The sequence below is a fragment of the Spodoptera frugiperda genome, chromosome 12 (assembly GCF_023101765.2).
Source record: "Spodoptera frugiperda isolate SF20-4 chromosome 12, AGI-APGP_CSIRO_Sfru_2.0, whole genome shotgun sequence".
Lineage (NCBI taxonomy): Eukaryota > Metazoa > Arthropoda > Insecta > Lepidoptera > Noctuidae > Spodoptera > Spodoptera frugiperda.
In genome coordinates, this window is record NC_064223.1 from 853,079 (window position 1) to 875,964 (window position 22,886).

General features: G+C 37.9%; 1 protein-coding gene across 8 annotated transcripts in view; it reads left to right on the forward strand.

Annotated features, from left to right (window-relative positions):
• LOC118262712 (uncharacterized) overlaps nucleotides 1–22,477 on the forward strand; it is a 62,783-nt gene extending 40,306 nt beyond the window's left edge. Inside the window, exons 5-32 of one of the 8 annotated variants that reach the window (XM_050697577.1) lie at nucleotides 1,708–1,946; nucleotides 2,088–2,271; nucleotides 2,842–3,027; nucleotides 3,157–3,409; nucleotides 5,663–5,839; nucleotides 6,077–6,235; nucleotides 6,307–6,525; nucleotides 6,733–6,846; nucleotides 7,136–7,346; nucleotides 7,682–7,835; nucleotides 7,939–8,044; nucleotides 10,922–11,080; nucleotides 11,203–11,358; nucleotides 11,428–12,609; nucleotides 12,687–12,757; nucleotides 12,832–12,941; nucleotides 13,106–13,244; nucleotides 14,326–14,485; nucleotides 14,942–15,060; nucleotides 15,466–15,565; nucleotides 16,308–16,380; nucleotides 17,389–17,514; nucleotides 17,738–17,872; nucleotides 18,295–18,449; nucleotides 18,741–18,894; nucleotides 19,089–19,188; nucleotides 19,614–19,719; nucleotides 21,132–22,477. In XM_050697577.1, coding sequence (XP_050553534.1) covers nucleotides 1,708–1,946; nucleotides 2,088–2,271; nucleotides 2,842–3,027; nucleotides 3,157–3,409; nucleotides 5,663–5,839; nucleotides 6,077–6,235; nucleotides 6,307–6,525; nucleotides 6,733–6,846; nucleotides 7,136–7,346; nucleotides 7,682–7,835; nucleotides 7,939–8,044; nucleotides 10,922–11,080; nucleotides 11,203–11,358; nucleotides 11,428–12,609; nucleotides 12,687–12,757; nucleotides 12,832–12,941; nucleotides 13,106–13,244; nucleotides 14,326–14,485; nucleotides 14,942–15,060; nucleotides 15,466–15,565; nucleotides 16,308–16,380; nucleotides 17,389–17,514; nucleotides 17,738–17,872; nucleotides 18,295–18,449; nucleotides 18,741–18,894; nucleotides 19,089–19,188; nucleotides 19,614–19,719; nucleotides 21,132–21,212 — 5,128 coding nt within the window. In that variant the 3' untranslated portion in view covers nucleotides 21,213–22,477. The other 7 variants (XM_050697578.1, XM_050697579.1, XM_050697580.1 and 4 more) reach the window with 7 other exon arrangements.
• The last annotated feature ends 409 nt before the right edge of the window (nucleotides 22,478–22,886 follow it).

Sequence of the window (22,886 nt, forward strand, 5' to 3'; positions counted from 1 at the left end):
GTTAAGAATAAAACTACTAATGAAATATAAACTCGCAAAGCTTATGAGGTTAGTGAAGCAATTTCGTAATCGATGCCTAATGACGGATATTACGGACTATACAGGCAGTACTGCAATATTATTTAATACGTTTTAAGTGTGTAATGACATACGGACAACGGTGTGTAATTCTACAACTTGTCGTCGGTGCTATTAGATTAACTACTAACAGCAATTTTCTTTTAAAGCACATTTATAACATAGCTTTTGACAGAAAATATGAAACTGAAAATGCGAACAGAGAGACCATTAGTTTTAATCACTATCATACTACATAATGTGTCGTCCACTATCATGATTCCCAATATAAAAAATGTACAACAAGAAGTTTTCAAACTCACTTTTTAACCTGACGAAGCCCTCACGCCACTGCCAGACAATGTAGAAACAATTTATCAGATGAACCTGCAAGGTCGAGTGAACTTTCTCCTGGCGTGCATGCAAATAGCACACGCAAAGCTATTTCAGTACAGTGCATGCTAATGCACAGCTGTTTACAAGCACACCCAATAAAAACCATGTAGTCATGCTAGGGTTGATTACACTAGAAATAAATTCAACTGTGAACCAATTGACCGAGATCGGTATGAACAAGGCATTAAATAAAGTGAAGGAAATAATTATAAAACTAGTGCACTGAAGAGTGCAATAAAGAATTGGAATGATACAGATACTGAAACAATGTTGAAGCTAAATGAAATTGCTTTTATAAATGAAAGAACAAATAAAGAAAACGATGAGGAAATACGAGTACACGAAGAAAATTATAACTATGAGGAAACATGGCAATGATATGACAACTGTCTTTCCTTTAATAATTCGCAGAAAGACGACGATATTAAATAAACTAAGACAAGAAAATCACATAGAAAAATAAAAGGAATTTCACATAAAGGGCTCCAAAATAACCAAAGCCTCTCCCAAAACTGGAAGTATTCATATTAACCAAAGAGTATTGATGACTCCTTACGTAACGTGTGTATGTAGGCCACGTCAGGCGAGCCCTCGCTGCATTAAGGGCAGCTAACCAATGACTCATGTGTATTACACCCCGGCTTTTAATATTGTACTAAATAAAAACAGTGAACGTCAACCCAATTAATGTTTTTGTCTTTATAAACCCAACGCTTGGAATATTTTATTTAATCAACCCTGTCTGTAAAATATTATGTCCTTTCCCTTTTTGATCTTAATTGTCTTTATCCTAACCGATGTTGTGATTTTCTGTGACATTTTTATTATAATCTGGCATATATTTGTAATACCTACCATTTTATCAGTTTGATGTAAAGTTTGATCAAGATTTACTTCTGTGTTCTCGAGGAATAAATTCCAACTGTGAATCGTTTCGTCCGTACACAGCGGACGGCAGCTTGCCATTATCAAACAAAACGACTTCACCCCATTGCGTACATTTACATATTATTCCCATCTCGGAGACGTTCTATTGACCTTTAACGAACAAAATGGTGCGTTGATGGTACATTTAGTTTCTACGCTATTTACTCGTGGAAATTTTGTCAAATGAGATTATTTCGACTAAGGACTTGTTGTAATTACTATGTACTAATACAAGAAACAAGTTTGTACCACTTTAATGATTCAGAGTACAGTGGGGATGAGAGATTGTTAAAAAGAGGTTTATTAACAAATTCTCAATTGTTACAGGCGGAGCGAGTTTTTAGGATGTGTCTCGTTCCCAATAAAAGATGCAATTAACTGCGACATATCCGGCACATATTTCCTGCAACACAGCTCTGGGCGCGGCCAGAACGCGGCACCGGCACACGCCAATGACAGATTCGTTAGAGACGACCGCCTGACTGAAGGAGACTCACACAAAATGGCTACAGACAACATTGAAACTAGCACCAACGATGGCACTAAAGAAAACCATAATGATAAAGGTCAGTACAAAGATATTATCATAATAACAGGAGCATAAATATAAAACAGACAAATTTTGAATGACCAAGGAAAAGATACAACACAACAGTAATATGATAACAGTCAATCACGACTTTAATCATCTTAATTCACATCTCCAGGTGTATCGACAAACGGTCCAGCATCAACAACAGCAAACCAAGCGCAGGCGGTGGCCGCTGCCCTGCAGAGGGAGGCTGACGAGCACCTGTTCCTCCGATACTTGGAGCTGGACCCTCCTGAAGATCCCAACGCACCCAGACGAGCACCAAGAAATGGGAGGACACCGTTTACTACCACAAGGAAGTGAGTATGATCTAGCAACTGTTGTTCATCCTTAAAACGCCATTAAAGATTCAGATATGTACCTTAATCACTGCTACGAATAACATTACTAAAATCAATAAACGTACATATATACGATTTGACAATCATCTTATAGTACGGTGTTCACAAAATTCCATACAAATGAGCAATAAAAATTCATACAGGGCACCAAAGGGAATTAGAATTACTCTAATAGTAATGGAAACTAATTCAACGTCTCTTTTATAAACATTAACTTAACTAACGGCATGGCTCATTATTTAGAAGAAAGCGTACTAATGAGGAACATTCTCAACTCAAATGTTTTTGGCAAAGATCCAAATAATCAAAAAGTGGAAGAAATGAAATTAAGACCGCTTCCTTGGACTGGCAATGGTTTTGATCATATTTCTTAATCGTATCACGGGTTTCCATTTGAGTGATCTTTAATGTACGAGTATTTATGTCGTTGATGTTTGATGATCTCTCATGTTCAAATCTTTACTTTAAATTATAATTATCCCTTATTTTGGTAATGTTCAAAGCTAAATTATTTATTCTTACTTCCAGACTCATCCGTGGTACTGCTGGAGGCTTCGGTTTCACAGTCGTATGGACCAGACCACCGAGGGTCGAGAGGGTGGCTGCAGGAGGCTCCGCTGAGCGCGCTGGTCTGAGGGCGGGAGACTACCTCGTGTTTGTGGGCAACAAGAACGTGGTGACGTCCAACGAGGAGGAAGTCCGGAACCTTGTCAAGTGAGTAAACGTATTTATAATATTTCGTTGAATAGATTTTAGAAGCTATTGAGTAAAATAAGACTTAAATATAAGTTTTTCTAAAAGAATTATGCATCTAAATTCTAAACACCTCCTTTATATTTCCAGGTCAGCAGGTCAAATGCTGAACATAGAAACATTCAGACGGGTGCCTCCAAATGGAGTGGGCATCCGACCGAGGTTGACTCAGGTGACCATTCCCACAGCGGAGTCTACGCCCCCTCCACCCCCAAGGTCACCTCGAACTACCGCCCTGGCCTCACCAGCCACAGCAGCTCGGCCCCCCACTGCCTGTTCTTCGACCAGCCAATCCCTGGACCGACGCAAGCTCCACCTGCCCCAAGTCACATTCTCCAAAGAGGTCGGTAACGGCATTATCGTTTGACACTTCATCTAAATCATTTTGGAAACTAGTCATCTTTGTGGCCAGTTCTTTGTACGTAAGCTTGGTGGTACTAATTATATTCTTTAATAGACATATCAGATTCAGCTTCTTCAATAAAAACTACCTGTATTTTGTGCTTTTAATTAACCTTATTATCAAGAGAAAAGCAAACTAGGTCGTCTAAACTACTAAATATTATGGAGCGTTTAGTTGAGGCAAAGCCAATATGACAGATTCATATCTCCTATACAACTTTCAACTTCAACTTTCCTAAATTGGATGTCAATGTTAGGACTTGCTTCAAAGATATCTTGAACCACAAGTTTGCGTGTCTTGGACTGGCCATTAGAAACATTATTCGAATTTATTATTTTGGTATTTGAGAGACAAAAATTTAACGAATTTGGTGCTAGTATGAACCTAGTATGTTCTTGGAGCGTGGAGTCTAATATCTTTTTTAAATTGTACAGTCGTGTGTATGCTCATTTTGTTATTAATTTAATTTTTCCTTTCTTCTATTCCTGTAAATACTTCATGATACATTCCATTATTTTAGTTTCTAAGCTATTACATTATTTCCTATGTGTACTGCAGATTTTTGATCGAAAATATTTATCGTAAATTAGAAATTAGTGATCAAAATTATTTATTTGAAATGCTTTCGAGGATGTTTTATGTCGAAATTTTTATTAGGATTTTAAGAATTGTTTCCTTAAAAATCTGCAGTTTACACTCCTTTAGCTAGTATGTCTTCGTGTATTCTAACTTTAATATTTAAGTGATGAAAATCATTAAAAGGGGAATCGTTACGTTTAAGCTCACTGTTTTTGTTAATATTTATTTTGTTAAAGTTTTCATTTTTACTTTTCTTTTCTAATTTATTTTCATTATCTTAGTTCGTGCGTGTTGTACCTGGGTACGCTGTACCCGTCGCTGTGTTTTGTACAATTTTAATTTTTGTAACTTTATAATTTTCTATTGTATTTGTACTTTACTTTTTTTAATTTATTTTATTCGTCGTATTGAATGCAAAAATTTTGGTTCCTGTTGTTTTTTTATTTCGTTTTTAATTTATGTTCTATAATTTTAAGTGCAAATAAATTTATTGCTTTTAATTTTCTTTTTTGTTTATTTTTTTATTGTTTTGTTCCTTTGACCCTTTCCTTTCATTATCATCTTCCAGTAGACAGTAATTTCCAGTGGGTATATTCTATAATATCACCTATGATAAAGAATAATACCTTATACAAAAATCACTGCAATGCGCAGTCATGAGAGTCTAGAGCCTTTTTTAAAACGAGGTGAAACCATCAAATGGCGTCTAGATTATTGGAAATAAATGACCAAGGTGTCATTTTTACTTCACTAAAACTACCCCTGTGGCCACCTTCTGCACCTGTAAGGGGCCCCGAGTCCTTTAAGTAGCCCTGGTCCGGAACCCCACATCACCCAAGTCAACTCATACCCTGTCAGTATACCAAATTACATCAAAATATGTAGTTGCAAGTGGGAATGCCAAAGTATTTCTGGGCTGTATTTCGGTTTTTCAAAATTTCTCAGTGGTATCGTGGAGTCTGAAATTTTGCCCGGTATATGACAAATAGGCTTACCCCTATTACAGGGACTTATAATAGAAATTTTGAAAAGTGGGTGTACTTTATACAGTGGCATTATGTGCTATAATGTGCACCTCTGCCTACCCCTTCGAGGATAAAAGCCGTGACAATACACACATATAATGAAAGAATCGTAAGAAATAAGTATCAAGATTGTGAAGGAGTGGCGAGAGTGGAATGATAGACTGTTCAGTTCGTACACCTATAGATGATGTAGGAATGCGGAGAGAAAGAAGCACCAAGATAAAATTACTATAAAGTTTATTCCACTAAGTTTAGTAGGTACAGTATAATTTGGTTGGCATCTTCACCTAACATCTTCTGACATCTAAACGCCATCCTATTAAGTATAAAAAAAAGAAAAGTGACAAAACTAAATGTATTAATTATTTCAAGTGTCGAGTTCAATAGTAGGTAATTAGGTATGGAAAAAATATAGGTATAATCATTCATTAAAGCATTATCAACCACTCATATACACAAAACTTCAGCATTTAGTATAATATTTGTGTATAACTCCTAAATTAGTCAGACAACAGTTTACGTATATATCCACCAATCATTAGACCTTTGTTGAGAAATACCAGCAACTGACAAAACCAATAACCATCAGACCCCAGGGCTAGCAACGGACGGCAGAAAGCGAGCTCTCCTAGCGGTGGTTGCCAGGGAACAGCATTATGGAACCTGCCTGCAATTCGGTCTGGTCAGATTCGTATCCCCACTGGCTGAGAGAGCAGACCTTATAGCCCCTAATGACCATCAGCTGCTGTTCCAAAATATTGAAGAGGTAAGCCTTCATTAAGACGATATAGATCATAACTATAATCTCCTAAATAAATAAAAATTCAAGGTTTTGTAAACAGTTTTTAATACGTTCCAATTCTAGTTTTTAATACATCCACATTTTCAACTCAAAATAAATAAATATTTCTGTATATTACAACTTCGAATGGGTTCAACCCTAAATCTTATACTCAGTAATTGCATTACATAGGATTTTTAATGGTCAACAATCCACTTCTAGATCTTCAGACTATCCGAAGACATCCTGGACCAAGTGGTGCAGGATGATGGAGAGATCCAAACGTCGACTGTGGTCGCCGTCTACCTTCAGAAGACCCCTGTGTTCCTTAGCCTTTATAAGAAGTACTGCCTTGGCCTCAAACGAGCTGATTGTGTTCTGGTTCGTATTTCAAAAAGTAAACTAACTGTCACACATATAGAGTCTAAAATTAAATATTCAACTTTGAACAGGTAAAAAAATCAAAAGACCCAAGCGGGGCTTTCTCCCGATTCTGTACGAGTCCACCGATACCACGAAGAAGACCTGATATCACGTCGCTAGTCCACAAACCGTTGGAGCAGTTCCGAGAGCTGCTGCGACTGATGAGGGCTGCGGCGGCTGCTAATGGAGCAGGACCATATGACCAGCTGGAGAAGAAGCAGCTTCAAGTCATTGTCGAACAGCTACAGGTAATCATGGAGTTATTGTGGGGTCTTGTTACTCTTATGCTAATCTAAACAGAATAATCTGTTGTATACGAGAGAAAACTCTCTCTCATGTCTTGTTCGCACTACGCTAGCATTTTAGTCGAGTACACTGTTACACTCCTTGTAATTTGGTTCCACAAAAGTATTTCATTACTCATAATGTCTACTGAAATGGTGACTCTATTCCAGAGCGGTTACCAAGACGTGACAGCTGGTTCAGGTCTGATGGGTCTCGCTGGAGATGGCAAGCCGCTGCTGTCAGTTGCCGATCTGGAGAGTCGTCTCGTGTTCACTAGGTGTAAGGTGAGTAAATGAAACGTTATCATGCTATGGCAAACAGTGAAGTACTAGATACCTTCCAACTGTCTTTTTTACCTTTGCCATACCTATGACATACCTGTGGCATACCTATGACATACCTATGGCATACCTATGACATACCTGTGACATACCTATGACATACATACCTATGACATACCTATGACATACCTATGACATACCTATGACATACCTATGACATACCTATGACATACCTATGACATACCTATGGCATACCTGTGACATACTAATCTATCACACAATCTTCTTTCAGCCATTCGTGCTAAGCACGGCAGGTCGTCAATGGATCTTCGGCGGTGAACTCTCCAGGGTAGAAGGTCGCGCCATCCGACCGTACTGGGCGCTGCTGTTCAGTGACTTGCTACTCTTCGCCACTGTGTCAAGGGACCGAGTACTGTTCGTCACAGAAGAACCAGTAGCCTTGGGAACCGTCTCCGAAGCACAGTTCAATGTTAGGAAGAAAGGTTTGTTGAAGACACTGGCCTATCGTTTATATAATGTTCGACGGCACGGTTGGCGCGGTGGCTGGGCAACGGGCCGCCGTGCAACGTGTCGCGGGTTCGATTCCCGCACGGAACAACTCTTTGTGTGATCCACAGATTGTTGTTCCGGGTCTGGGCGTGATGTGTATGTGAACTTGTATGTTTGTAAACGCACCCACGACACAGGAGAAAATCCTAGTGTGGGGCAACATTTTTTAAAAAGAAAAAAAAAATGAAATGTTCACTATAAGCTTCGATTAGATTTCCTTATCTTCTCTAAGGTTCGTTGTCTTTAACAAATCTTGTACTTTTTACAGCGACAGAATTCCGTCTGATCCTGGGTCGTGCGGGCGGCGAGTCTCCTTTAGTGTCGTGTTCCCCGCGCACACCAGCTAGAACAAGAACTGTCGTGCTGCGAGCTCCTTCCATAGACCTCAAGGCTGTATGGCAAAGCTTACTGCAGAGGCAAATGTAAGTCAACTAATTTATAAATTTTATACTTGACGAAGTAGACTGGCTAAAAATGTATATAGCAATTAATTCTTTAACTAATTACAATCTTCTATTTTTCCAGTTACCGCGCTCACACGATGTCAGGGACTCCACTCGGCTCACCACTTGACTCTCCCGACCCTCAGCTGACGTTCTCCCTCGCCACGCTGGACTCGCAACAACGCCAGGTATCCGCGTCCAGCATCCAACGCCACTCCAGCCTGGCACTGCTGCCGGCCAGCTCCTACCGGTCGCACCTCAACATGCTCGTGGAAGAACGTCCAGAGAAGGAAGTTAGAGTCAGTTTCGACGTCAGGACGAGTTCAGACTCTCCCACTCCACAACCCGTCCGAGGTCCCCTTAGCACGGTTTGGAGAACCGCTCCCACCCCTGAAACGCCTTCTGCTAATCTCTCTCCAGCAGAATCGCAAACGTTCTCTTCCCATTTCGTCTCATCGTCAAGCATTGAAAAGAACGATGAGCCTCATACTTCTCCCAGTGCCCAATTAACGCCAGATGGTGGCGAAGATTATTCAGAAGCTTCACCCTGCAGATGGGAATCCTTCGAAGCTGATTTAGCTCTAGCAGATTTGGATGTGGACCCCTCGTACAAGCACGCTGTCGAGGAGCGCATCTTCCTGCCCGACGATCCCCTCCTGCAGCGGGTGGCCCTGCCCGAGCGGCCGACCCCGCCGGCCTATCTGGAACTTTGATCCGCGGAGTCCGATCCGGAGCTAGCCGAATCCTGCTTGCCCCGGTATCGCAGAAATCGGAGATAAGGTTTTTGTAAGAAACCTTTGAATGGTGTGTTCTAGTAGTCATGTTTAGCCGGTGTTTAGGAGAAGGAGTCGAAAGCTTTCGCCGCGTAGTCAGGCGAGTTTGTTGGATTGTTATAAAAATCGCTTATAGTCGAGATTAAGGTTGTGGTAACAAAATTTTGAGAGACATATTTTCGAACATTAGCAGTATTAAAGAAATCTCGGTATTTTGATTATATTAGAGAAATAATTTGTAAGTCTGATGCCCTACTTATGATGCGACCGGGTAATAAAGAAAATTTACTTATCACAGAACTGAATTCACGATTGGGTATTTTACAAAATCGCTTTAGTATAATCGAAAATGTGTATGCCAATATTTACTAAATAGAAAATCAGTGTCAAATGTAACTATAGGGTACCAATAGTGAAGATTCGTGTACAATACATTACACTTCTTTCGATACCAAGTTTGCTTAAGTCTTCCGTCCTTTTCTTAAGAAATTCAAAAGTGCTTCATTATTTTTGGGAGTTGTTTGGTCGGCGCACTCTGTACTCTTTGATTCCTGCATCTGTGTACTGGAACAATTAGCTAATAAATGTTGACGTTGTATGTACAGACACTTCACAATGTATATCTGTACATAGGTATAATTGTACAGGTCATGTGGATATTTGGCGATCTGCTTCGCGAAATCAATCATGTAGTTGCCATCATTGCACAATTAGAGCATTATGATTTGATCAATGCTTCTTATGTTGAGATGTTCATCGCCATTAGATATAAATATATTTACAAAGAAAAATGGTAGTCGATGTTAAATGTGACTGATTTATTTGATGCTTTTTTATTTATTAGTGTTATAAATGAACACATAGATTGTTATACTCATGTAACTGCAGATGTTATTGTAACTGACGATTTAGACGATCGTAATATTGTGTCGCTAGCATCGCAAAATGTTCACATAACCTAAACGTTTCCCGGGAAAATTTTTGTATGTGTATAAATAAATTTCTTTTTTTACAAATCTACGTAGTTAGAATCAGATAATTTTCGATGTCTTTGGCTGTGTGTAAATTTTTAATATAGTCTAATATAGATAGTACGTCGAGAAAGTTATAATTTTGAGAAAGCATTTTACTTATAGTTCCGTTTTCTTCATCACATATTAATGGATTAAATAATATAAAATTTGGATGTTTATGTTTAGATCGGAGCAGAATATTTCTTACTATCCGTAAATAAAGTGATTTTGTCAATGGCGAATACATATTTCTTTTTATTTGAAACTGGTTAAGATCCTCGAACTTTGCGACGCTAACGAATATGTTTTAAATTAATTAGTTTACGAAACATCTACCATTTTTCTCTGTATATTTGCACACATTGGATGAATTAAAGCATGTATTTACTAAATTATATTAGATTCTACTTAAAATTACAGTGTCAAATAAAATTAGTGAGAATAGTTTCCAGACTATACATTACTTTTAAATAATTATGGTGGTAGATATAAAAATTACTGCCTGCCTCGTTGGTCGGGTCTCGGGTTCGATTCCCGGGTTGGGAACAGAATTACTGGGCATTTTTCGGTTTTTCGATATTTTCGCAATATTAGCACGGCGTCTGGAATTGTATCCAGTATATATGGCAATAGACACACCCCTGATTACATAGGACTTATAACACAAATTGCGAAAATCAATTTTGCACACAATTGGTCTATTGATGATTAAATTATGATATCATTGGTACAGTCAACGAAAAGAGTAAGTGAAGATGAAGTATTGTATACTACGTAAATTCAGTAAAAAATAAGGAAATATATCCTAGCTACTAAAACTTGTGGCGCTGTAGACTGCCTAACGGGTTACTGCAGCTCCTACTCGAAAGGCATGAATAGAAACGTGGTGGTTTTTAGTCAGTAAGAGTCTGACACTCCCTCTCGCCTCGCGCAAGGCAGGGGATGTCAATTTTCCCCTTTTAAAGCCACTAAAAGTGTACAAATGAAATAGGTTACTTAATGTAACTTGCGTAAAATTGTATTTAATTATGTTATATTTATCTACATACCTATGCAAAATAAACGTTATGGATTTCGATATTAACCCCAATTAAATTGCTCTACTTTGAGGGTAAGTAAAACGATATAACTACTAAATATCGAATCAGATCACCAAATATCCACAAAACAGAAATAAATTATTTAAAATACCATTAAATTAAAGATAAAAACTTTGATCAAGTTTTATATCAAAATGTAATTGCAAGAAACGATAGACAATTCTGTAAAAATATTGTAGACGCGACGCAGTTCAGTGGAGACGCAGACAGGAGGGGCTGGGAGTGCCACGGAGGGAGCCAGGAGTACTAGGAGCAGAGGGTCCACTCTACATCTGCAGAGGTGGATGACACAACTACCTGAAGCTGAGGAACTAGATCCTCCTGAACCTGATATGGAGGTAAGTAGAGTAAACATAAAAACTTAGAAGAAATAAACGAAGAAATACATATACATATAACTTGTATTTAATCAATTGTAACTACAAATAGTTCACAAGTTACACTTAAACAATGCTTCCAGATGTGGAGCGTAGAAGAACTGAGAAAACGGTCCAAAGAGCTTAATCTTCTAGAAGTAGCCGATCTTGTTTCGAGTCACGAAGCTAAAGGAACGTCGCCCGGCGACAAGAAGGAAAACGATCGAAGTCCGTCTAAAAGTAGCAATTCTGGAAGTCAAGTATGTAATACTAACGGCAATATGGAATAAGACATTTGCATTCTATTGTATTCGCACCTTTTGTTCCAGATTACGGTAAGGACAAGCCCAGTGGTAGTAGACACGATACCCGTCTGCAGACAGTGCCACAAAAAGTGTTTGTCCAAGCCAAATAGTCCCTTAGTGTCCCAAAAGGAGCCACCGGTGATACCTGCCAAACCAAAAACCGAGGCGTCGCCCCAAAACTCAAACTCTAACAAAAGTTCCACCAGTCCATGTAGTGCTCACTGCGGAAACCGCAAACCAAGAAACTTCTCCCACTTAGAACGTAAGAACGCCATAAAATTACGTCCAGAAGATGGTCCCAGAGCAGCCAAAAAGGTCATAGACTCAATAGAACAAAGCCAAAGAATGCTAAAATCAACGTCCTACGAACTAAAAACCGATTCCCCAATTCTAAGCAGAAGCGTCCATTCCATGCATACGAAGAGTCAGTTAGAATTAAGGAAAGACAACTCGATAAGATCGCCAAGTCCTTCGTCCAGTAGTCGAAACAGTCCATTGTCAACTAGCCACACCACTTGTAGTTCCATGGTCTTTAACTCTAGTTCTAATGATTTAAGAATGTCCAACTCGAACATCGCCAATCAGGTCCAATGCGTCATTGCTCAAGAGAAATACTTGAACGAAGTGAAATGCGTCGAGAGTATAACTTTAACAAAAACTAAAACTGCCACAACCAACTACCCGTCGCCAGCGTCCGCCAGGAAAGAACAGATCACGAGACAAAAGGCTGAAAACGTACTTAATAAAGTTTTAGGCATGAATATTGTTACTAAGAGGGAGAACATTGGTTCTTGTCTGAAGACATCTTCGGTATTCCTTGAAGACGATTCAATACACGAAGATGAACCTGACTTCAAAATAGAGAGAGGTCTCAGACGGTCCCCTAGAATGGGTATTTCAGCAGTCAGTAAAATGAACGGGGATATAACAAAGAAGACTGAAAGAATGGAAGATGTGAATGCTAATAATACTGACGCTGGGTCTGATGAAGATTTAGAGTTAGGACCTTTAATGTTGATGGGTCTATCGGCCATCAATCCTGCGGCGCATTTGATGAGAGTAGAACCGTTCAAACGGGGTTCGGCGACGAGTTTGAACAACCCTCGTTCTAGACCAGGTAGCCTTGGCTCAGTCAAGTCAGAGTCTCCTGTTCCTAACATAGCTGTTGTTCCACCAACGCCCGACTTTAATTCCACTAATAAGACTGTGAGTTCTCTTTTAAGGAGTTGTTTGGATTCCTGTTGACTTTGATCGTGGTTACTGAGCTGATTATTATGTTGCAGGATGACCTTGTAGATGAGTCCCCAGATTCCCCTGACGTTCCAGATGACCTGCCTTATGTGACGCTCAAAAGGTGATATGATAACAATTAGAGTGCGTAGTTAGAATCAGTCACTGTTGTTATAATGACTACTAATGTTGTTTAAGATATGGCACAATGTCAAGCCTGGAGAGGCTGCCGTCCGATGAGACTGACGATGGTAACGTAAGACTGACATCACAAGAGCCAGAAACTTCTAAAGCTTACAATAACCCAGGTACATTATTTAAAGTCACATGGCAAGCTATCCTAACTTTTCAAGCATTTAGTACAAGTATTATTAAATTTACTTCTTACAAATAATTCCGAGTTATTCTATGGGTTTGTTAGTGGCCTAATTTTCTTTAATTTTTTTTAACATGTACCTTTTTGTTACCTCAGTGAGCGGAGCCGCTGGTGGGATAATGGGTTGGACGGCGCGAGCTGGCTCCTTCGTGGTGGAAAAGATGAACATCTTCAGTTATACTGAGAGTGTCCCCAACACGTCTATAGCACACAAACAGCCCTCCTTCTTAGAAAGGTATGAGAGTTGTATTCTTTAAGAGCAAATAATCATCATCATTCACATGAACATCCGAGTTACAAAAACAGACCGACGACCATGTTTGTTGGGTAACATTTTGGGTTGACCCAGATGCAAATAAATTACTGAAACGTATCTATCTGGACTCTCAAAGATTTCTTACATGATTTAAATGTAAAATGCTGAAATCAAATATAAAATAGGTAAGTACGTAAAAAAATAAAAGACACTCGATATGTTTTTATTTTAGAAAAAGCTGACGATTTACGTTTCATTTTAACTTGTATTCGTAATTGCAGTATTAATACCCAGTTCGATCTTTGTTTCAATTATATGCAGACTATGAGGCATTACTATATTTTTTTTTTTTTTTTTTTATATCACATGTATTAGCATTGATTTGGACAGGGTTTATATCATTTCTTTTAACAATATTTTTCCCGAAATAGGTGGAAATCAACTCGATGGAGAAAAGAGAGCGGACGATGAGTATGTGTGGGTGTAAACTGTAGTGTTTTTGAATTGATTATCTTTTTAATAAATTAATTAATGGTTTTGAAACTTTTAAGCTACTAGAGCTAAATATTCTGTATTAGAATATACAAATAGATAACATATTAGTCAAAGAAGAATTATTGTATTTTTGCTAACTTAGAAACAATTGTTTTTGGTGCTAGAATAATTTAAGTATTTCGTCTAACGAGCTAGTTTTTACTAAACAGTGAAATACGAACACTTAGGCAAAATAGATGTTAAGTTTTTACTTGAGAAAACAATATTAAAACGTCATTGTATAGAATGTATTTGAAAGTACTTAAAATTTTCTTGTAATTGAAGTAGTACCTAAAATTTATTGAAATATTTTGTAACTAGAATTGTACAATGTATGTAACTGTAGTTTACTATAAAAATGTTAATCATTTTATAGCTGAAAAACCTAGATACGATATATTTTTATAATACTGTAATCAATTAATATTTAAATAGAATTATTTAGTCAAATTTAATAGTCAATCTATTTATGTATCTAGTCAAAAACTCAAAATTAACTCCACCTGACTAAATGTGATGTTACCAGGTGTCTCGGTGTGAGTGACTGGAAGTCCACCATCGGTACAGAGGAGGGTACTGGTGAGACAGGGGAGGGAAGCGGGGCGAGCGGGGAGGAGGCTTGGGGCACTCCCTCCTCTGGAGACCTGTCTGATAACCTGCCTGACTCTGAACATGGAACTTTATCGGTAAGGAATTCTCATAAGCGAAAATCTATTCATTGACAAAAATCACTATTGATCCGAGCCGAGCCTTATTAGTCCACGTCACTCAACAAAAATAGAAGATCTTGTCTGTGGACAAGCATTTGCTCATAATGCTGACTTTAAGCCCCTTCAATCTTCTGATTTATTTCGTTGCGTTCGTTGCGGGATCCGAAACAGTTATTCATGTCCCTGAGACGCGCCGGACTTCAGGGTTCCGGGGTTTTCATGTTTGTGTCTGCTCTGGATCCTGTCTTACAGGAGTTGCAGCGGTTTTGGAAGGTTGTGGCGGGCTTGTCCCATAATAAAAATATCAAACACAATATTTTCCATTTTTGCATCACCTATAGACCTCTATACAACTAAAACAGAAGATATACTAATAAAGATATCAACCAAGTATCCTAGGCCTTTTGAATGGAAAATCCTACACTATTTCAGTCACCTACGAAGTCATCATCATCGTACGCTGGTGACGATGACACGGAGCTGATGATGGACGAGCTCCTCATGGCTCCCACAATCACAGGACCAACGACCCTAAGACCACTACTGCCAAGGTATATATCTAGACCCTCACCGTAATGCATGCTCATTCCTTAGTTAATTCCTCTATTTAGAAGATTTTTGACAAAAGCTTCTTTTGTAGACCAATATTCCATTGCTTAAGCACAGTAATTGCAGTTTCAATTATATCAATTTGTGCTCTAATCTTATTTAATTTGAGATTAAAATGCTTTACTAGAGTAACTATGAAATTAATTCTTTAACCTGTTGTCTGTCGGTATATGAGACAAAATAGAAAACACACTGTGTCTCGTGTAGATCTGCGTTAAGACATACAATGGGTTAATCACCTTCTAGTAACTATTTCTACACATTTCCAATATACTATTTTCTTAATCCAATTGGCTGCTCATACAAATTCCACTGGACACTTGAACTAATGACATTCTTGAACATAGGGACGTATTTAGGAGAAGACTAGAGCCGCTGATGGAAGAAGAATGTTCGGACAGCGGCAGCGAGGACAACAAGCCCACCCCCACCAACTCTGACGACCAGGTGAATATCAATGCTAATTACAATAGAAAATTAACTAATAGTTGCACCAAAGTTCAATATTCCCAAGTATTTGAAACAATATATGAATTAAACCACATTTACCAGTTGCACTATTGTAATCCCTGTAATAATAATGTTCACAATTTTCCAGAGTCGAAATTTGGTGCAAATTCTTACCCCTGTAACAGATGTTATTGTTATATCATAAGTAATGTACTTCAATGTTATATGTTATATATAAACTAACTCGTATTTGTTTACTTCGGATGTAATGTATGTACCTATATTACAGAACTTTATTACAGTCTGTCAAAATTGACGCAACATTCTTGTAATGCATTTTTTTTTATTAAGACTAATTTAATGATACTAGATGACCCCCCGAAACAAGTCAACTTTGGCAGATAGAGAATATTACTATAGTTGTGTAGGAGTATCGTTGTAACCCCATAGCATGCCAATAACCATACAAAATAACGTTATTGGTCGAGCATGCTTCTTGCATGATATATTTGAGGACCTCAGTATCTTAAATGTTATACATTGTTTGAATTAAATAGCTATGCCACACAGATTTCGTTCAAACGCGTTAGCAAACAAAATTCAAAATTTTGCAAAAAAAAAGATATTTTGAAAAGTTTTACTGGACTTGGATCCAGATTATTGGCGAATGGAAGTAAAGTCCCGTAGCTAGGTTAAATCTCACATTGTGACTGGTCCGCTGGTGCGGCGCTTGGCGCAGGACAGCGAGCGTGGCCTCGATGCTGACGACTGTTGCGACGTGCCGCACCCGCCGCCCTCTGCTTCCGATCAAGGTGAGTCCGCAAAATGTCTCCAGACCCTATACTTGTTCTTGGTAAGTGTGTAGAGGACCATGTGTGACGATGCTAGAACTCACTGTGTGATTGATAGGGACCATTTTAGCAATCATTCCTTCATCTCTAGAACAGCGATTGCTGATTGAACGGCATCTTCGCCAACGATCTCTTTGGCCGCTTTCATTTCTTCTTCGTTTCCATAATGTAAATAAAAGTGACTGTTTAGAGCTGATGAATGCATGACTGAGAATGATAACTATTGGGACAGCGCAGTTCGCGTCGACGTTAGCACATGACACTACGTCAAGCACACAAACATACTAACAGAGAACATACATTTTGACAGAGAAATGGACAGCTTGACATATGAGGGAAGGTGAGAAACGAAAGACTCGTCATTATACACAAATATATTATAATTATGGCGACCATATTATTACTCAGACTAGCACGATGCATGAGTATCATTACAAAGTATTAGTACACTTATTATAAACAAGAATAATGTCTATTTTACTGTAACTGTAAGCTTGGCTTTCATATTACTGGACTCGCTTAGAATCTTATTATTATCTGGTATCGTTGTCTTTGTACCCCTACTAAGCACAGTATCAGTAGCTAGCACTCTACGTGTAGTCTTATTCATATTATATATTAATATTATATTTAAATACAATATATCAATATATTCTATACATAATTATTTTCTATACGACATCATACATATCCTACACAAATACCTATTTATTCAACAATTTTATCACACGCTCCTTTTTTATTATCTTTATAACTTACATGCGTTTTCATTTCGACTTTGGGTCGACTGTTTTTATGCTGGTCTACTCATGAGTAGACTGGTCTTTCGGTCTTTTCATGGGTAGACCAAGTAGACCGAGACTTGAAATGAAATCGCATCTCAAGTATACAGAACAATGACACTAGACGAGTCAAAACTGCTCACGAAACTGTTGGTCTTCTGAGAGTACAGGTGTGATGATGTTGCAGAACCAGAGGGCGAGGGTGCGCACGTCGTGCAACTTGCTGGAGGGGAGGGAGGTGGTGGCGTCGGGTGCGAGCTGAGCCCCGACCGGACACCCACCAACGAGGCGCCTTCGACGCCCTTACTATCTGGTTCGTTCATCATCCTACTACCATCAACCGATTACCTGAATTTTTATGAGACAACTAATAAGTAACCGAAAGAAAGAAGAAAGAAAGAATAACAGTTTATTTGCTCCATTTAAAAAAACAATAAACATAAAAATAATATGACAACAAAAACATAAAATGTTAACTCTTATTGTGTCAGCAATAAGTTTATTCTCAACTACATTATGTATTTCTTTGACTATAGTTTCAAAAGAGTTTGCGGAGGTGCGTGCCATTGCTGGAGCTGGTCGTCGGGGCTCAGCCAGCTCGGACAGCACGCCCTCCACACTCGAACGCACCACTATACACAACCCTACGACACTCAGCCAACCCGCACCAGGTACGAATATTTATTATACATAGTTATTCGAAATACAAAGTTCAATGAAATTAATACGGAGAGGTCACAAGTGCAACTGCCGGAGAAGAGTATTGGGTTCGATTCCCGCACACAAATGGTGAAAATTGGGTGTTCATTTTATGCCGTAATGTGCAATTTTGCCTATCTCTTCGGGGATAAAGGGCGTGACGTTGCATATTATAATTAAAATAATGATATAATTAAAATAAAATAATAACCGACAATTTATACAGAGATTTATATTTATTATTTTCTTTTGCGTTCTGTGTACTACGATGCCACCATACAGCATATTCTATCATATATCTATTATGGTTCAACTAATGACCGTGCAAGCAAGAGTCAGCACATGGTCTTTCCGTGAAGGTACGAGGAGGTAATAAAAGTGACTACTTTTCCAGCCGTTTCAGCCTCGGAGCCAGCACCAGCACCGGAGGTTACCTCACAACCGGAGGAACAGAGACCACGGACGCCGGAGCGACTCAGTCCTCGAGCGGAGATGAGGCTTGCCTTGGACCAGGGGAAGGACATGCTGGCAGATCAGGAGGTGTCCTGGGTATGTCATATGAACATTTTGATGATCGCCAAAAATCTAATCAGAGAAAGCATGTGGTAGAATTTTGTAATCTATAAAGGGTGTTTACTGATTAAAGTAATACACTCCGCATGACATGAATTTCTACCAATTCCGATTAAGACATAAGCAAAAATCTTCACATCAAAACGAAAATCATCCTCTTATTTGGAGGAGGTCTATAGTCCATATAACAGTGGACAATCTTGAACTACCTTGAATTTAGTAATTTTAAGATACTTTTAACCCATTTTCGGTTGTTGCATCTACCAGGGTGGCGGGTCCGACCCCTGGTCGTTTCGCGCGGCGTGCCAGCGGTCGCTGCTCCGTCGCGTGGCGAGCGCCGACGCAGTGACGCTGTGCCGCGCGCACCCGCGCCGCACCGCCCCGCATACTACTTCGCGCAATTCTGTATATGCTTGGAAGGGTGCGTCACAATTTATTATTATAAAAGTTAATCTTACCTTACAGTGATCTATTTGCAAGTCCATCCAGAAATAAATATTAAGAAGCAAGCCAGAAATCATAAAGATTATCTTGACAAATATGCAATAGAACAGATAAACAAATATAAGGTGCATCATCATGCATAACTGCATCTAATTCCACATTAATTTTCAGTTCCAGAAAGCGAGAAACCTATGGAGATGGAGCAACTGGCACGAGCGGAAGTTCAGACGATGCGTTCGCGGACGCGCTCTCTATGCCAGAACGGGAAGATGTTAGTAATGTTGATGATAATATCGAAACCGTTGCTAAAAACTAATTGAAAACCATTAAATGCTCGTTTATAACAACATCTAACACCATTAATATAAAAATCGAGTCAGGAGGCCATGGAAATTTGTCTCTTGAACTCCGTGTGATCAAATCCAATCTAGTCTATTGAAAATTCCAATCACTCACGCCCAATACTGAAACGCTACTTAATTTTAAGTTGTACTTAAGTATCGTTCTATCTCGTCTTTTATAAAGAATGCATAGTAACAGAACTATACTTGAGAGCGTCTTAAAATTGAGTGACCATTGAGTATTTGCCATCAGTCTTCTATCGGAATCTCTAGCTAAACGACAGTCTTTAAACACACCCTATCCATACTTAAGATAGACATGATACCTATATCTTTTAAAATTTTCCTTCCACAGAATGGGTTTCCTCCGGCGCCGCGCGTCGTCCGATAGCCCCCGCCGCGAGCCGTTCATAGTGGCGAGCGCGGCGGCGGGCCGGCCCTTCTCCCCGCGCCGCACCTCCGTGAGCAACAACGGCTATTACAAGATATGCTTTGTCAATGGCTATGTCTGAGCACAGCGCACGCGCCTTCTCTGTGCCAATCAGCTGGATTTAAACCAAACACGGAAGCTTCTTCATTGGTCCTTTCTGGAGTTCCATTTCCAAATTGTCCTTTAAGCCAGTTTCTGGACGGTTCATGCGGGTTACTTTGGACATTGATTTTTTCTATATTAATTCAATTGGGGTTTAAGGTATATGGGTGCGTTTTCAAAGAAAAATAATGAAGAAACTTCCTATATAAAATGTACACGTTTAAAACTAAGATTAAATGTGAAAATTCAATAATAATTGAACGTTGCGGGGTTTAGGTATAAGTGATACAAGTGAGTGCGAATGTGTCAATGGGACAATTATAAAACCTGCCTTAATTATAGATTCAAAAGTTAAAATGTTAATGAAATTTCGTCCTAGTAAATTAGATGGAGTAAACGTTAAAATCTTGTAAGTAACAGTAGTTTGTAATGGAAACGATAACTATTAAATTGTACGAGTAAATAATGAAGCAACAGTCGTGTTTTATAAAATTTTAAAGGACATTTTAATATTTGAAGCGTCAAAGTCGTGGATGTAAGTGGACATTCAAATATACGAAAGAGTAGTGAGTGATAAAACTAGTTAAATTTCATTAAAATTGGCCAATAAAATTGCCTTTCTTTTCATTATAAAAAATCTTCTAAATTCCAAAAATGTTATTGTTAAATTAGTCCTAAAACGTTTTTAGTGAAAATATTTCATGTTTTTAACCTTTTACCTACCTATGTCTTAATATTTAACATTTGGTACATTGTAATGATTGTGATTGTCTTGGCACTAAGCTGATGTCAATTTATTCTCTGCTTAAATTTTAGAAATTAACGTTTAAATCCAGCTTTCAGATACGCTAAATTTGTTTTTTGTTGTCTGTTGAACTGATCTGTCCATTTTGATTGGAACGAGTGTTCTCGAAAATATATTTTTAATAAAATATCATTAAGCTTTTCATTCTTCATCCTGCAGCTTAGCTGGTCCTTCCTTAGTTTGACACAGTCCTTTATTTTGTGTAGCGCTACCAAAGCCGACCACTTCTTCGTTTTCGCTAATATTTTTTGCATATTATTAGTAATTCAATGTCTTTACTTAATTTGAATTATGTACAGAGACATTCTCACTTAAAATCTTAGTTTCACTTTGCAATCTTAAGTAGCAAGCTCAAATAGTGCATACAGGGTTATTTAACATTATAAACCAAACCAGGAAAACACCACCAAAGAATCATAAGATTCAAACCAAAATAAACCTAATAACCCTGTATTTTAGATTTAAGATACCTTCAAACCCACCATACCCACCACAATTACCCAGCAGTCCCCCTAAAATAATGCTATCTCTTACAGCAGGAGAAACAATTCGAGAAAAGGTTTTGGAAACAAGTGACAAGAAGACGTCAATCTCTTGGATCAATCAGTCAGATATAGAGAATGATCAATGGGACAATGATAAAGTGTTCAGTGTAGATCACGATTTAATAGTAGACCATGCAGACCTAGAGACTGTAAGAGTAGACGGTCTTTTGGACCATGTATAGAGTAAAAAAGACGGTGGGCTTATGAAAGTGTTGGAATACAATAATGATGAAGTTGAATGCCAAAAGATAACAGAATATATGCCAAATAATGACGAAAGGGACCTGTCGATACTTCATATCTTAGTTGTTGTGTTTATAGTACCTACCTTACACTATGCATAATGGTTGACTGTAAATATCATAGCTGTAACCTTAGTATGAGTTTGCTTTGCATTTAAAGTAATCTAAACGCGTGTGCGTTCGGCGGTCTGATTGGTTGGTTTAATCGAACCGGCCAATCACAGCGCCGATACCACACTCGTTATGATTACTCTAAACGTAAAACAAACTTGTACTAAGGGTTACTAATTATTTCACATAGTTGTACAAATAGGTTTATTTGTAACTGAGCTTGATAGACCATTGTAATATATGTGATAGGTTACTGTTTTAACTGTACTGTAAATTGTTAAATCTGTATTCCCTTTGAACTTGTTTTGTTTCTTCATGGTATTGTAATATAGATTTTTCTCCTGTTTATATTCTTCGTCGATTTGATCTTTGATATCTGTATCGCTTTGTTTGACGTGGCGCACTGATAGATAGTCGTTTCTATATTCTAGAGTGATATTTTAGTTTCTGATACCTTTGTCATAACGAATAATGTTCTTTGTGAAGACTTTAGTTTCTTATAGCAAAAAAAAATAGAGAATTTTCCTACGAGCATTTCAAATTTCATAGAATTTGGAATTTCTTATGTGTGTATTAACGAAATGTAACAAAACTTGTGACTTTTCTTGAAAAATATTCTTTGAAATCTTGCGCTAAAATGTGCAACGTTTTAGATACGTGTCGATATTTATGATATTACCTTAAACATTATTATAAATAAATTATAATTATATGTATATTACTAGAAAAGAATGTGCGCAAATAAATGCTTTATTCAGTTCCTAAACGACGAATTATTTAGGGAAGTTTTAAAATTCGTGTATTATTCATTATTGTCATATTGTAATATTACATTGAATTGTTTTGTAGATAAATATAAATGTCACGATCGTCGAATTTATTAATTTACGAGTAAAATTTATTGTTATTAATGTTTAGTGTTAATTTTTGTTCTGTTTGTTTGTTTCAATTGCGATGGATCAAAATAAAATATTATGAATTCAATTTGATTTGATTAATGTTATTTTAATATAATATCGTTAATATGATATACTTACCTGTTTAATATGTCGTTGCGGGCTTATATTGATTAGAAACCTATTTTCTTTTTAACCTGACTTGAAAAACACAGGTTCTTAGTTTGACCTATGTATGTGTGTGTATGTATGTTTGTGCGCGATTATCTCGCGTTTGGCGGAACCGATTTTGATGTGGTTTTCAGCATAGTATTTTTCAGACTTAAGAGAAGGTTTTAGGAATAATTATTGTTTTCACTGGTACCAATCAGGAAAATCTGTATTAATTTCACGTCCCGGTAATCAAACGAGGAGGATCTTACCTATAAAAATTAAATCATTTTAATTAATTACTGGTTTAAATTATATAAAATTGAGACCAGTAGGCACTACTAATG